A 17,699-nucleotide genomic window follows, 5' to 3' on the forward strand; every position below is an offset into this window, starting at 1 on the left:
TTTTGGAGTGTTAAGAACTCGTTGGAAGTACTTGATAAATTGCATGCTTATATTGGTGATTTTGAATCTGTTCAAAGTTTTGATTTTTTTACCCTGTATACCACATTGCCTCACAATCTCATTAAGAAAAAAATCACACACCTAATTAAATGGGCATTTAAAAAGTCAGAATGTGAATATATATGTTCAAACTCTTTTAGGTCATTTTTCAGTAGCAATAAACAAAAAAACTATGTCAATTGGACATGCTTTGATACTATATGTGCCCTTGAATTTTTACTAGAAAACATTTTTGTTCGCTTTGGAGATTCCGTATATCGTCAGGTTATCGGAATTCCAATGGGGATTGACTGTGCATCAGTTATTGCGGACCTGTTTTGTATTGCTATGAGTTACAATTTATGACAAAAATCAGCAAAGACCCACCGAAACAACATCTGATAAACAAATTTAATAATACTAAGATATTTGGATGATATTTTGGCTCTCAATAATGACGACTTCAGTATGTATACTAAAGAAATTTATCCTGTTGAACTTACTTTAAATAAAGCTAATACTAACAATGGTCACTGCCCTTTCCTCGATCTTGATATCTATATCACTAACGGAAAGCTTAATACTAAAATTTATGATAAAAGAGGTGATTTTTCATTTCCTATCGTTAATTATCCATTTTTAGATGGTGACGTTCCCTTGTCACCATCTTACGGTAATTATATATCTCAACTTGTACGATTCGTTGGTGTATGTAACAATGTTTTATATTTTAACGAGAGAAATTTATGTATTACTGAAAAATTATTACACTAGGGTTTTCGATATCACTAACAATGACAAACTAGTCAAAACATTTACTAAATGTTATCATCGGTATAAGGACATCATTCGTAAATACAGCTCAACATGCAGACTTCTTATACGTTCAGGTATTTCACATCCAATTTTTTTATGGAAATATTCTGTATAAAGCACAAAAATGTCAGTATTCACTTCATAAATTAACAAAACCTTTAAATAGACTAATTAAGAAGGGATATAGTTACGATACTGTTGTCAGGTCATTAAAGATTGCATATTTTGGCGTTAATATTGATTCACTTATAGGGTCTTTGCATCGAAACTAAACACATTTATTCAAAAACCAGTTATTGGCATGACACGAGTTATGTTCTTCTCATATATGTTATGATGGTATGATACTAAACCCCTAACGGGAAGGATTGTGCCTGACATTCATATGATGAAATCATAATCTTTCAATCAATTTAATTGAAGTCTGGAGCTTGCATGACTGCTAGTAGTCTGTTGTTATTTATGTATAATTGTCTTTTTGTTTATTTTCTTTGGTTACATCTTCTGACATCAGACTCGGACTTCTCTTGCACTGAATTTTAAATGTGCGCATTGTTATGCGTTTACTTTTCTACATGGGCTAGAGGTATAGGGGGAGGGTTGAGATCTCATAAACATGTTTAACCCCGCCGCATTTTTGCGCCTGTCCCGTCAGGAGCCTCTAGCCTTTGTTAGTCTTGTATTATTCAAATTTTAGTTTCTTGTGTACATTTTGGAAATTAGTATGGCGTTCATTATCACTGAACTATATTATATTTGTTTAGGGGCCAGCTGAGAGACGCCTCCGGGTGCGGGAATTTCTCGCTACATTGAAGACCTGTTGGTGACCTTTTTCTGTTGCTTTTTCTATGGTCGGGTTGTTGTCTCTTTTAAACATTCCCCATTTCCATTCTCAATTTTATTAAGTTAACTGTATAACAAAAAAAAAAAAATCACAGTACTTAAAGATGAAATATATGGGTCAAGTGAAATACCTATCTAATGAATCACAGAAACAGAGTAGGTGTGTTCGAATAGCTATTTCTTTACTGAAAGTACTTGACGACAGTCTTTCCAGTTGGATGATGAAAATGCATATATTCGAAAAATTATATTTTTTTGTGTGTGATAACTAGGGTTTATAGTTTTCAATCACTAAAAAAATCTAGTCTGCCCTTCCACGAAATATTTAATTAGAATTTTTTTAAATGTTTATGAATTTTCGAAAATTCCACCTAACAACCGATCAGACAATAGTTTTAAGTTGAATCAATGCAGACAAGATCATTAACTGATGCTCATTAGCTAGTTGATACATTTGTCTTTTACAATACAACTGACATATAAGGATCGTAATGGTACAATGTGGATAAATTTATCGGTTTCCAAGAGCAAAATTGGTAGCGCGTCATTCCTACAATGGCTTCCATTTCTACGATTGTGTAAATGAACTGGCGTAATGGGGAGATAATTTTGACGAACGAGAATCCTGACTGTATTATGTTAGTTCATCTATATTTTTGGAGTTAGTATGACGTCAATTTTTACTGAACTAGCACACAATTTTATGTAAAAATTAAACAAATTAACAAACAAACTAAAAACATGCGTAAACAAAAACACAGATAAGTATAATAAATCTTTCGTAACACAATATACCACGCTAATGCGAAAAATTTACAAACCTTTATAAGAACAAATTGGCATATAATTCAAGACAACCGACAATTCAAAAATCTGTTTGATAAAAAACCCACAATCGGATTCAAAAGAAAGAAGACATTATTGTTTAGTAAACTGAATATGACTTTTTCTTTTGTAATACTGGTTATTTCAAGCATTTCTGTCAAGTTTTGTCATAACCAGTTCAATAGTTTGAGAAAAAACCTAGTATAATGAAAGACGACATCTACAACGATGCGAGCAAAATTTCTTCGACAAATCCAAACCAAGCCGCATCAAGATAGAATATAGTGTGGACCAATAAATGATCAAATATTTATCTAACCTGCCTACAGACAGTTGAATGTGATACACAAGATGATTTTAGAAAGATAAATATAATTTATGGACCTCTTTGTTTTCTTTATAAGGTTTGTTTTGGTCAATTTATACCTCGCATTCCTCTCATTTTCAATTTTTCAGGCCAATAAGTAAAATTAATGAGGTAACTTTCAATCATTTATGATAGAAATGTTATAAGAAAGGAGTAAATGAAGTATTTCAGCAGAATGAACAATCCATATAAAATATTACTGTCTCCAAGGAGGTTTCTACGAAAGCCTATTAGGGTCACACAAAAAAAAATAATTATCTATATTATGGTTATAACGAGATAAATATCTTGTAATTACGAGATAATTATCGCGTAATTACAAGATAGTTTTTTCGTTTTTTACGAGATATTTATCTCGTAATTACGAGAAACATATTTTTTGTGTGTGAGACTAATAGGCTTTCGTAGGTTTCAATAAGTCCTTACGTTTAAAAATACTTAAAAACCTACAAGTTTTAATAGTTAATACATAAAGACTATATCACAGTATAATCTGAATATTTGTATCCCGCGGTGAAGCATATCGAAAGTGCATTCGATGTCATTTGTGTTCTCAGGTAAATGCAATTTGAATGATTCATTTGCTTTTATTTTATAATTACACAATTTGACTTTCATCCAGATTTATAAAATGAATGCTCTTATTCAAAAAAAAAAGAGGGACTAAAAATGAAAAGGACAAACGGACAAACAATAGTACTGTAATGTACTGACCCTGTCTGTAATGATATTTAATCGACCTGCTAAACTATAATCATACAAATTTATCTCTAGTGTTGCAGCACGTGACCTGACAACCATTGGCTTTCATATTTATATAGTTTTCCCTGGTGAACTTAGATGCACCAGATTTACAAGGTATTATGCTATAGCATAAGTAATCTTGACTGTTTAAATAGAAAAGGAATAATGTGGGGTAGCCAATTACCGATTTAATTCTGTTATAATTGTTATCAAAAGTACCAGATTTATAATTTGATACAACAGACGAGCGTTTCGTCTGCATGACGCGCATTTCGTCTTCATAAGACTCATCATTGACGCTCAAATCATATAGTTAAAAAGCCGAACACGTTTAAAGAAGAAGAGCACTGAGGACCCAAATTCTAAACAGTTATGTATAACACGCTTTTAAAATAAATTGCGTCCCTCTGTAAATCGTAGACATGTTCTATGCCGAACAAATTAGCTTATGCCTATACGCAAATCATGATAAGTTGAAAGTGTTATATCAGTGTTTTAACCAACTTACAGTGAAAAATAAATCGTGGTATCAAATTATTTAGCTACATTGTACATGTAAACATCAAATTAATAATGTAATTAACAGATTTGAAAAAAAAAACATTTCACAAATTACACACATACGCATTTGCTCCTTCCGAAATAAGTGTGGTTCAAATTAAATAAACTGTTAATTTGCCACTGATGTACAAAAGTATGCGAAATACTCTTACAGTATAATTGATCTATTCAAAAGTTTGAAGGATTTCAAAGTCTACAGGTTGAAATTTTGAGCAACTAATTTAAGTTCATATATTTAGTTGTGTTTTTTTTTTTTACAATTGAATGTAGTATCATTGAGGGTTTCTTTACTTTTATATTTTTGTTTATTGAATATTTCATTTATATACTGCTTTATTCATACATACTTGTCACATAATCATCTTCCTGGTTCGAATACATTACTTAAATGTATCCATAGGAATGAGCTATGCATTTTTCTATTCAATTTGTCATCCAATCATTTGACACTCTTTTTGATTGATTCCATTACACACAGTCTAAAAATAGATTTGTACACCTTACCCGCAGTACATTTAATAGTTTGGAAGAATGGCTGATCCTAGGAATATAGATGTTGTTCTTCCTTCACAAACTGGACATCAGTATGATTCAAAACAGGTGAAGAACTATTCAGATAATTACAAGGAACTACCTGCTATCAACTTCAGCGAAAATAAAAGTTTTCTGAAATCATTTGCCAAATATTTGAAAACACAATTTCGTGATGTCAGGAATAAGTGGTTGCTGTGTTTCATTTGTGCAGTTTTGACCGGGGTAGCAGTATTTTTGGTAATGCAATATGGACTAGGATCATCGTCGAAAGATCTGAACCAATATGAACCAGGTACTATATAAAGTTGATTTAAGGAACGCGGTAGGTAAATTACATACATTTCAAGTATTGCGTATTAACTGGCAAATTTAAATTTAATGCATGCTACTGGACTGTAAACAACCAATAATCAATCAATTAATTGAGTACATCTTTCAGTTTAGTATGGTAGGTTCTATTATATTATTTCCCTCAATCCACGAATTGACACAATGGAGTGTATTGTGATGCTTGATGAACATAAATTCGAAGTTTGATAGTTACTTTATTACCATTTTTTTCTCACTAAATCCCCTTTTATTAAACAAAATTTTATACAAACAAAAAAGGGGGAACATTAATAAAACACAAAAAAAAAAAAACTGAAGGACAAGTTTCATCAGTAAATAAATGAAAACAATATCCCGATATAATCTGAATAGGTGTATCCGGTTGAGTATACTGAAAGTGCATGCAATTTCATATTGTGTCTCAGGTAAATGCAATGCTTCATTAGGTTTATTTGAGATTTTCATACAATGTTCATAGGTGATCAAGATTTTATAAATAACTGTTCGCATTTAAATAGATAGTTTATAGTGTAAACGGGAATAGAAAAACAACCATGTACTGTTATATACTGACCTTGGAAATATTTATAATATATCGAACAGAAAACACATGCTCAGATATATCTGTTCTATTGTTGCAGTGACTGGACTTCTCCAATTTGAAATAATATCAACTGACTAGTCCCAGGACAACGTATTGACGACAATACTCAACCTCTATCAAATATATTTTTAAAAAACTCTACTCTTAAGTAATTTGGGTATTCTATTAGGTCCCAATTGCTTATGTTGTTTTCGAATGCTTGGCTATATATTTTGAAATGCCAGCCCAAAGGAATGGAAATTGGGAATGTGTCAAAATGACAACAACCCGACTAAAGAGCAGACAACAGCTGAGCGCTGTTTAAGACCCAAAATGTCTAAACATTTACATCATTGGGATATGGTGTATATTTGTTTTATTGGCATATCAACCGCGTTCCATTTCTATATTAATATTTTTATAATTGACATATATTAATATTTTTTGAAAGTGAAAGAACAATTTGATAATTGAAATGTTCGCAGGAGAAGACCATACATATGAAGATGGTTCTAGACAGTTGTTATTGCAAAGAGACGATGAATGGTCTTGGGGAACACGTACAGAGGCGAAAGCAATTATAGCTCTTCATTTGTACCAGTTTACATCTTTTAGTAAAGATAATCCAGATACCTTTATCAGTGTGAAACAAATGAACATCGATCTATTGTCTGCATTATCCAAGTAAGATTGATTTTGACCGTCTACTATAAACGTACGCTTATTTATGTTTGTGTGGTACAATGTTTTGTATTTCATTTGTTTCTTAAATTGTCAAATTCTTAAAAGTTATTTCGTTTTATTCATAATCTTCTAATGCAGAAAATTAGGAATGACATAACAAACACCCAAGATTGTTTTGTACCAATAAAAACAACAACATTCACCAAAAGATATATATTTCGAGGTCAACTGATGGTCTTCAAAAATTAAGGTTAGAAACCTAATTTGATTCTACATTTCATCCCACAATTGCTGAAAGTGCTATTCATATGACCAAAGATCTGAAATAACACTTTACACTTGAAAGACATAAGCAACATTAAGAGATAGCGAGAACCAAGTACTTGAAGTTTGACGTATCAAATAGGGGAAGTCAACCATACAAGAGTAATATCTAAAACGTTTTAGAGGAGATTGAAAGATGTCAAAGGGACATTCATACTCATAAGTCATAAACAATGACAACTCCATGGCTGATAAAGAAAAAGACCAACAGATAAAGAATAGTACACAAAACACAACACATAAAACCAAACACTGAGCCACACGAACCCCACCAAAATCTGGGAGTGATCTCAGGTGCTCTGGAAAAGTAAGCAGATCCTGCTCCAAATTTGGCACCCAGCATCTTGATCATGTAAGTACAAACCCGGTAATACGTCGAACTTGGCCGGTCACATTCGGGGAATAGGAACGGGAATGTAGTTACGAAGTTCGGAACATGTTAGATTTCATCTGCGAAACGGATATTTCATAATGGTCAACCCACTCGTGATGGTGTACTTAAAATTAGTTTGTATCTTTAGATTATTCTTATTTATTGATAGATATATTACATTAACAAGTTGAAATAAACGTTTTTCATTGTCTAGTGGTTAGATAAAGAACAACTAGTATACAGGTATTCTACATGTTCTAGCCTCGAATCCGTCTAAATGTTAATAGAATGAAAAATAAACATAGTTTACACTTAACTAGCTATTCTAGACCTTTGATTTCTACAAAAAGGTAGATTTTATGTGTAGGTATAAAAATAAAGAGGCGTTGTATGATAGCCAATTACACAACTTTCTACCAACGTTCAAACCAAGTGGATATAAGTAATTATAGGCAACGAACGGTCTTTAACAAAGAGAAAATCCATTCCGTGTTATCGGCTTTAAAAGAAGATATACAGACATGACAGACATGAATCACTAATCTACATGCTCCTATTTGGAAAAAGAAACAAGAATGTGGCGAGGTAAAAATCAGCGCTCAAACCTCCATTAACATACTTAGAAAAGTAGTATTACAGAAAAACTTAAGAAAAACTCAAAAAATCAGCTGAAAAGGTCTCAACTCATAAGATCGATACAAAACAGAAAGACATCTAACAAAAACACAGACCGGACAGAATATTTATGCATCCCTTTCAACAACAAAAAAAGACACAAAGTACAGATATGAGAATACTCGCATTTATTGACAGGTAGTTCAAAGCCAATAAAAAATAATAAAAGAATCATGTATCTGAGACTAAAATATTAATCAGTACACATTCAGCATTTAATTGATTTAGTGTAAAGTAGTTATTCACAGTCAGAGATAACAGCTGACCTTGTGTAAATTCAAAGTAAAAGGTATAACAGATGCAGTTTATTTAAAGGATTGATAAGCTATCCAGGATCGTATCTAGATTTCCGAGATCGGTAAACAACATCAGCGTCAAATCAGAATGTGTTATTCCATTTTAAATAGGTTTTCTACAATACAGCCAAACTTACCATGCTTACTAAATCAATCTTTGTATATTTAATTTGGAAGAACTAAATAAAGGTTTCAAGGTTGTACTTTGTAAATTCAACTGTTTCACAGTCACGCCTTTTTTTTTTCTTCTTTTTTTTGATATATGTAATATTCAAAGATAGGATGTTTTGTTTACGCTTTGCTCCAAGATATTATCTCTGTGTTTCATTTCATAGAGAAATAACTGGGGAATGTTACGCGTATATATATACATGGTTGCTGCGAATTTTGAATTCTAATGGATACCCAAAGTGACGGGAGGGATACTACATAATTTTAGTATAAGTTTAAACCCTTAGAAGTTCGAGTCAAATAAATGTTGAAAATATACCACACAGCCCTATGTTTTGATCTTTGAATAAAATAGAAGGGCATATCAACTTTGTTTACTAGGATAAAAAAAAAATCCCGAAAATCCCGAAAAAAGAGACATATTTTTAGCCGTAAAGGGAATTTCCTATGGTAAATTGCAGTGTCTATATTTTATAGTAAAATTATCGTAACGTATTCCCCGACTTATTAATTTACCAGTAATACATAGATAGGGCTAATTAAAATCTAAAACGTCATTACACACACAGACATAGCGAACGAATTGGGATATATGAACTCCATAACCGGAACTAGAGGAACATCCCTGCTCAAATAAAGGAAAATTCACAACAGGGAAAGAAAACGACCCTTTTTGATGTAATTATTTGTGAAGATTTCCTCGTGTATAACTAAAATATCTAAATTTAAGAAAAGGACTGTCACTATTAATATTTGATTTATTTTAAGTAAGTTCCTTTGTTTAAATTTTGGCTGTTTACTTAAAGAGGTCTTGATTATTCAACGGAATGAATCACCTGGTACAAATGTAATTGATGTTGAATTTATTAATTTAATGAAGTTTAGATTGGTATTGACTGATTTTGGTCTATATTGTAATTCATAACAGTACAGGAGCAAATTTGATATTAAAGGTGCACAAGTAGTGACTATACAAACAAACTGTCGATACACGTTATTGCCGAAAAGAACATAAATGTTGTCGAATAGAAAATGTACAATTTTAATCTTCTGATAAAACCCTAGTGAATCTAGCTTAAAAAAAGAGGAAACATATTTATATGATAACAGCAAATACATTTGCAATCAGATTTATCAAACTGCGAAATATTGGCTTTATTTTCACACATATATAATGATACATTGTATGTAATTTCAGTGACATCAGTTTGAACAATGAAAATTGGAGACGTGGCACGCTTGCTTATTACATCCTGGGCATTTTGTCTACATGTCAGAACCCAAGGAATTTTCATCGTCACAACCTGATAGACAAAATGAAAAACCATTTAGTTGAGTCATCAACTTACCTCATGAGTAACAAATTTGCATATTCCTTAATAGTTATAGCCTTATGCAAAGCTGGTGAATATGTCGATGTCAATCATTTAGATAAGATTTCGTCAACACCAGGGCAATACAATTTTGGTGTTGGTGAGTATAGTTATCAGAACCAAAACAAACACCCTAGAAAAACAATGTTTGGTAAATATGAAAAATTGGAAATTGAATATATTTCTTACATGTTTAACATGTACACTTATAAAAAGATGACTTCTTTGAGAACACATCCAAAGCAGCCAAACAACTACTTTCAATGTTTACCGTCCATATCAAATAGGTATACTGTGGGACTGGTTGTTTTGGCAACTTGTTTTATTCAAGCGCCACAGATGTGTACACATGTAGACGTACGTCTGGAGTAATTCAATATAAACAAGCTAGTATCTTTCACGAGTTTTGCATCCACTGAGTAAACACAGCTCGAACACATTCTGTCCTAGAGAGTATCTCTTAGTTTAGAAATATATTTGATATGTATGATCTTTTGTGTAAATAGTCTCATTGTTAAGTTTTGGATTATTTAATCCTATTGTTTCTCTATTCACATTCATAGTTGGTCTTAGCCCTATTTTGATATTATTTTGTTTGAAATTTTGGTTGTACTTTATTCAAGATCGTATTTAAAATAGTCTTCCAACTTTAATTGGGCCTACTTGACAAGTCTATGTTGACAAAACACATTTAATCTGTTATTAAACTTACCTTTTATTATGTATTAACCACACAGATTTTTTTTCTATTTAAATACTGTCTCCTTACACGAAAGCTGGTTGGTAAAGTAATTTGTAATGTTTTTTATTAAGACATATTTCCATTTTCCTTTGATCTTTTTAGACGAAGCTTCTATGGTATATATTGCTTATAAATGTGTTGGAGACGAGACTTATCAGACGAAAAAAGACTCTGCGTTAGAGTATATTCTTCAACATCAAGAGCAAAATGGACTTTTTGGTAATGAATTCTCAACTTCACTAGCAATTCAAGTACGTAGTTATCTAAGTAATAAAAATAAGTTTGGCAATACATGAACGTAGTTTTCATATGCATTATTTATTCTGATAGCTACGATCTCAGTGAAAGTGTCTCTATATAAAGGGGTAAATACTTTATTCTAAACAAAGCAGAACTAGAATATGAAAAGCCTATTGGAATTCAAAAACTACATTCTATCAAACAAAATTACTGCAGATAATACTCACCGCAAAAAAAAAAAAAAAAAAACAACATGATAATAAGTCAGTGATCTACAGTTTAAATATTCTGTTATGTCTATTACAATCCTGGTACCTTTGATAACTGTTTACACCACTGGGTCGATGTCACTACTGGTGGACGTTTCGTCCCCGAGGGTATCACCAGCCCAGAAAGCGTTTAAGTGTTGACATGAATATCAACTATGTGGTAATTTTTTTTATAAATTTCCTGTTAACAAAACTTTGAATTTTTCAAAAAAATATGGACTTTCTTATTCCTGTTAAAGATTACCTTAGTCGTATTTAGAACAACTTTTTGGAATTTTGGATAATCCTCAATCCTCTTCAACCTTGTACTTGTTTGGCTTTATAAATATTTTGATATGGGCGTCACTGATGAGTCTTATGTAGACGAAACGCGCGCCTGGCTTTTAAGTTATAATCCTGGTACCTTTGATATATATATATATATTATAATCTTTATTTTAGGTTTCATAATGCAAACTTAAAAATTAAAAGTTAATATTGCATAAGGTATATGCATTACATAATATGTGTAAATGTCTGAACAAAAACACCCATAAGATAAGCATAAGAGGACACTTTCACTGCTTGGTAGATTTAAAACATATCTATGCCCCAAGCTTTGAAAGAACAGAAACTTTGATATTCATTTATTATCACAAAATCCGATATTGATGCCTGTATTATGATATTTACTGATATAATTCATTGTTTTTTTAAATGAAGGCAATATTCGCAAGTGGAGACAACACTCTTGAGCCAAAGACTGAAAAAGGAATTGCGTATCTGAAAAAATCAATAGGTAAAATGGCACTCGTCTTTTCATTATCAGTTTTTGTGATAAAAGTATGTGTCTAACTTAAGGTGGTATGGGAGTCTAAAATAAAAATTATAGAATTTGTTCATACTTTGCCAAAACGTAAACTCTATTGATATATGTTCAAAAATATTATAAAACTGATAAGTCACCTCACATTTTTCAAGCTACAGGTCGTGACAAAATGACACATTTTGTATGGATTATACATGAAAAATCACCATTATGTGATTAGAAGCTAAACTAAATGATAGAATTGTGAAAAAATCCAAAATGGCAAAAGACACACATCCCACTTTAACGCTAATGGTGCAGTCTGGTGTATCCTAAGACTTTTGAATTCGCTTTATTAAACTTATCAAACAAATAATAGTATAATATTGTGTGAACAAATTCATAACATACTTTTATTTCATAAAATGTTCTGTATGCATCGTTTCACCCTAAAGATTTTTTAAATTGTGTGTTCAAAATTTGTGAAACCCCTGTTTTGAGAGTTCTTCAAATGTCCTCTGATTTCGTGCATGCCTTCTACAAATATCATAAATAAATAAATGAATAAAGGAAAGATTTTATGCTACGAGATATTGTTGAATTTAAACCATATTTCAATCTGATAAAATTTGACATCAATGAAATAAATCTTATCACATGATATATTTCTTTTAAGGGAAAAAGGCTAAATATGGTTAATCATTGAATTGCAGTTTAAATCTACTCTTGAAGTTATCAATTTTAATCTTTTCTTTGCCTTCGGAAAACAAAAATAATTACAAGTTAGAACGATTATATTTGTGTAACATTGCTGATATGACGAAATCAGGTATGGCGCGATATAACCTGCCGCGCAGACACCGGGGACTCTACAATGCATTAAACACTTTGACAGTGTGAAAACAAAATCATGCCAACTTGTTGCATCATAACGAATGCTGACGTTCAACCTAGTGCAATGAAGGTACGAACTATAATTTGTAAAATTTGCTCGGAGGAGTCTAATAAAAGTTATCTAATTATATCAAAAGGAAGATGCTTGAGTTGAGATTCACATCATACTTGTCATATTTTTTTTTGACATTTATATCAATAAACAGTTGGCATTGCGTCAGGAATCAACTCACCACCTTCTTTTTAAAGATCTGTTATACATGTTATATAGTTGGTTCTTTTGTACGATAACACCAACATTAACGGTAACAAATTCCTATGACATTATAACACAACATTATGATAGGCGGAAGATTTGATTTAGAATAGTGCAAAATAAAGGCAACAGTAGTATACCGCTGTTCAAAACTCGTAAATCTATGGACAAAAAACAAAATCGAGGTATCAAACTAAGACTGAGGGAAACACATTAAATACAAGAGGAGAACAACGACACAACATTAAAATGTAACACACACAGAAGCTGAGTAAGCATTAGACAAAATCCGATGAGCATTACAAATATAACATCAAAACCAAAATACATGAATTTGGGATAGAAAAGTACTGTGACACGTCTTATAGTAATGTGAATTCACACTCAAATATAAGAGAGAAAAAAAACGACACAACGGACACACAACGTTAAAATGTAACACACACAGAAACGGACTACAATATAACAATGGCCATATTCCTGACTTGCTACAGGACATTTTTAAAGAAAAAAAAACAGCGGGTTGAACCTGGTTTTGTAATGTATTTCGGTTGTTTCCTGTAATTAGCTAATACTTCAGTTTTATCGTGTACATCTTTTGTATCGCCATTTTATAAAATTTACTGTTTGAAAAAGTATAAATTAATCTAAATAATAGGGATGTTCTAGTACCTAACCGAAAACCCTGGCCGTTTTTGGCACAACTGTTTTGAACTTTTGGTCCTCGATGCTGTTCGACTTTGTACTTGTTTCGGCTTTTCTGGGCGTCACTAATAAGTCTTGCGTGGACAAAATGCACTTCTGGCGTATTATTATTTTTTTTTTAAACTTGTTGCCTTTTGTTAGCTATTATTCGTGTGTTTATTTGTCAATTGTGGTCTCCTATTTATTTATAGTGTAGTTCTGTAATGTTGTGTTGTCATTTCAATGTTATATTTCACATGGCCATAAAAGAGGGAGGTTTGGGATGACACAAAACCAGCTTCAACCCATCATTTTTTCCTTTAAAAATGTCCTGTACCAAGTCAGGAATATGGCCATTGTTATATCATAGTTCCTTTCTGTGTGTGTGTTACATTTTAACGTTGTGTCGTTTGTTTTCTCTTATTTTTGAGTGTGAATTCACATTACTATAAGACGTGTCACGGTACATATCTATCCCAAATTCATGTATTTGGTTTTGATGTTATATTTGTTACTCTCATAGGATTTTGTATAATGCTTAGTCCGTTTATGTGTGTGTGTGTGTGTGTGTGTGTGTTACATTTTAATGTTGTGTCGTTGTTCTACTCTTATATTTAATGCGTGTCCCTCAGTTTAAGTTTGTTACCCCTATTTTGTTTTTTGTCCATGGATTTATGAGTTTTTAACAGCGGTATACTACTGTTGCCTTTATTTATGGCATACCAAACCTCGCACTTTAATGGCAATTTTAAATATAACATTAAAATGACGACATAATATTACAGGACTACAATACAAATAAATAGGAAAACATATTAAACAAAAAAAACACATGAATAATAGCTAACAAAAGGCATCCAGTTTAAAATTTAAACTTCATGGTAAACTGTCTCCATCAATATGGTATTGCAGCTTGTTGTATATAGTTATTGGATTTCAAAATACTTAATTTTTCTCTCTAACATTTCAGACAGAGCAAACAGACCTACCACAGCATTACTCGTGTCTGCCTTACCAGCTATAGCTATGAAGTCATATCTAGATATCGGAAGACAGGAATGTTTATCAAGTTTGTATTGAATATATCATAAAGTTTGTTTGATCATATTCTTATAAAACATTTGTACCAAATTCAGCTGTATGACGATCTTGAATTGATAGTAAGTATATCACACCAATTGTCTTCTCCTGTTACATAAGGTTCAAACTGTCGTGTGTACGGAATATATAGAGTACATGATAGCTTAATTTAACCTGCTGTCTCTCTAATTCTGTATGTCGTTAATTTTAAATTAAGGAAACCTACGATAAACGATTATCAGGTGTTGTGGGTGATATAAGATACAGTGTAATCTGTGTAATCCGAAACACTCGGGGACAAGAAAAAAATGTCGGATTTAACATGGTGTTATAATGCTTAGGTGTCGGATTAGGCAGGTTACACTGTTGTCAAAATTAGGATATGTCCTATATTATATCGATATTAACAATCGAAATATCAAGGAACAATAAAAGTGAATGGTTGCCAGGAATTTGAAAGACTTTCAAGACTCTGGGCATCTGTATAGCAACAATTCAAAAACAATATATCCACGTCATTAAATTACTCATACGTAGTAAAACCCCGTTCTTAACTTTATAGCCATGTATAATGTAGATGAGCTTGCTAAATACAAAGAGATTTTTAGTTCAAAATTCATGAAATTGAATACAACAGCTCCTGCCATGCAAACCGAAGAGCCTTCTGCATGTATTTCAGTAAGTGTATATATCCAGGATCTCTTTCGATCAAGGAACATGATGAAATTATCAACGACAGAATATTACAACCTCAAAATAAAACAATGAAAAATATATTTGTAATAACATTACAACATAACTTTTATTTACAATGTACTAATTTATCATAAACCTTTTATTGTTTCACCCAGAATACTCTATCCCATCGAAGTCATCATTTCCCATTGGTATTTCTGTATTAAACAACATTACACACAATGATTACAAACGTACCTGGTCAGCTTCTCTAATTGAAGGACATACATTGTTTGGTGCCATGCTCAACCTTCAAGAGACAAACTCAGCTTTCAGGTACTGCAATCATTTATAAATACATCTTTACCATTTTTTCATTTGATTTTATTGTATTTAATCTTTTGTTTTTTTATCGCTTACAGCATCTTACTATTTGTAATGATTTGTCATATTAACTATAAACTTATATTTCATCGAAAAACAATTGCACAAATGAATACCAAGACATTTCCAGACATATTATTGGCATATCTGTATATGCTATTTCCATGACTGTATAAACAAAGATATAAAATAGTTAATCAAACTGCTTATTTGTATATGATCAGTATAACGGTAAAAGGCTGGATATATTTTTTTCTCTTTAAAATGTACCCACCACCAGAAAAATACTTCAAATCTGGTATATGTGTGTCATCTGAACACCTTGACATGCCATTTGATCAATTAAATTGAACTCCTCAATTGTTGAAATTATACAGAGATTACATTCTTTGAAATTAAAGAAGACGTACATATCCAATTCACTTAAAAACATTCATTCTTTAAAGGGGTGAATATAATAACTAAAGAAAGAACAACAAAACAATTCAAAGAGAAAGTCATCTAATTTGTGAAAACTTTTGTAAAGGAGATTATTAGGAAAAAATCATATATAAATACTTTTCCAAAAAAGATGTTGAATCACAATACGAATGAGTTAGTGTATGCAGGACCATATGTTACGTATTTATATGTATGTTTTTAAGCTTTGATTCATAAAAAAAAATTATATACGTATTACCCATCACTTCAAAATCTATCTCGAAAGCGAACAAATATATAACCATGCAACACATATTTTATTATGTTACCAATCATAATCATTTTAAAAATTAGTTAGAAATACAAATGTATCTCATTACTTGCTCCATCCATATAATAGTCAAAATAACACATGTCTACTCATATGCAGATAGATAAACTCGTCATAGATACCAGGATAAAGTTTTGTATTTACATAAGACTCATCAGTGACGCTCGAATAAAAAAACGTTAAAAAGAAAAAAAGAAACGCACAATAAAGTACAAAGTTGAAGAGCATTGATAGTTTAAATTTATTTGCAGTTTCGACAGCAAATCTACGCAATATGGTCCATATATAACTTCAATTTGCAATATGGCTGCATCAACTGATATGAAGCAATACTGGAAGATTGAAAATGCAGACGGCGATGCTTTGCTATATGGTAAATAAATTATGATTTATTATTTATAGATTTATATACTATTGATCGTTGAATAAAAAAGACATATATTCATTTGAAAAATCAAAATCATACCTCTGATTGCTTAGAAAACAAATTATCGATTAGTGCTACTATTGGGTCTTCCAAACCAGGATGTAGTATTATGTATTGTACATGTTGTAAAAAGATATACATTTCTTGCATTCATTTACTTACTTAAATCTTGAAAGCTTAGTTAGCAATTGATTTGCCGTCAAATAACACCAATGCCATATATAGCAATAGAGAAAGTTAACACGAATTGCATTAATGTGGTACCCCTGTTTAGCTATTACAAAAAACAACAAATAATTCCAACATTATACATCAAGAGATATTTTATTAATCATTATATTCTGACTAATACTTCAAAACTTTTAAAACTGTTATTTATATCTGTATAAATATCTTACTTTCAAATACTCATTTTCATCAACGGCATAATTAAAACAAACTATTATTGTTAGCTTTTCTTTACAGGTGCAAATCAAACCTTTCCAAAACGAGGTGATAGTTACATATTCAAACTATCCACGTGGTAGATGTGTAATTTCTGAATAAACCTGTGTTATTTTTTATATTTGTACATTGTTCTTTTTTTCCCCATTCATATCAATGTCTAGTATATATCTATGTGAAACTTTATATATTAATTTGTTTTAGTGATTATTAACTATATAATTACATACTTGTATAACATGTTTACATATATTAATAAACAAAAGGAGCAATACAAAGCAATGTATATATTTCGTATATGATGCAACTGGATACTTTTTACCAACGTAAATAATTGCACAAGTGGTCTAATATTTACAAAGTGTTATTTTCTAATCTAAACCATTGATTTAAGGCAAATACGCGATTTGTTTTTGCAATTTTTGTTATCTGAAAAATAAATGTTCACCCAAAAATAAAAATAAAGCATATGAACTTTTAACACTTCACTTAAATATAGTCTGCTTAATATTTTGAATTTCTTGTACG

At 31.3% G+C, this 17,699-nt stretch overlaps 1 protein-coding gene across 1 annotated transcript; it reads left to right on the forward strand.

The window, feature by feature from the left end:
* The first annotated feature begins 4,680 nt into the window (after positions 1-4,680).
* Positions 4,681-17,453, forward strand: LOC143047627 (transcobalamin-1-like). The gene is made up of 9 exons (XM_076220794.1): positions 4,681-5,021; positions 6,128-6,326; positions 9,364-9,638; positions 10,383-10,531; positions 11,492-11,567; positions 14,381-14,479; positions 15,342-15,501; positions 16,552-16,673; positions 17,193-17,453. Exons 1-9 carry the CDS (start codon positions 4,727-4,729, stop codon positions 17,252-17,254), a joined length of 1,437 nt encoding a protein of 478 aa, XP_076076909.1. The 5' UTR covers positions 4,681-4,726; the 3' UTR covers positions 17,255-17,453.
* Positions 17,454-17,699: the final 246 nt, after the last annotated feature.

This window comes from Mytilus galloprovincialis, chromosome 10 (assembly GCF_965363235.1).
Source record: "Mytilus galloprovincialis chromosome 10, xbMytGall1.hap1.1, whole genome shotgun sequence".
NCBI lineage: Eukaryota > Metazoa > Mollusca > Bivalvia > Mytilida > Mytilidae > Mytilus > Mytilus galloprovincialis.

Bases quoted from the DNA above. Each gene is read 5' to 3' on its own strand.
- LOC143047627 (XM_076220794.1), top strand. From the start codon at position 4,727: ATGGCTGATCCTAGGAATATAGATGTTGTTCTTCCTTCACAAACTGGA. The intron at 14,480-15,341 runs GTTTGTATTGAA...TGTTTCACCCAG, and splicing joins AAGACAGGAATGTTTATCAA to AATACTCTATCCCATCGAAG. The intron at 15,502-16,551 runs GTACTGCAATCA...ATTTATTTGCAG, and splicing joins GAGACAAACTCAGCTTTCAG to TTTCGACAGCAAATCTACGC.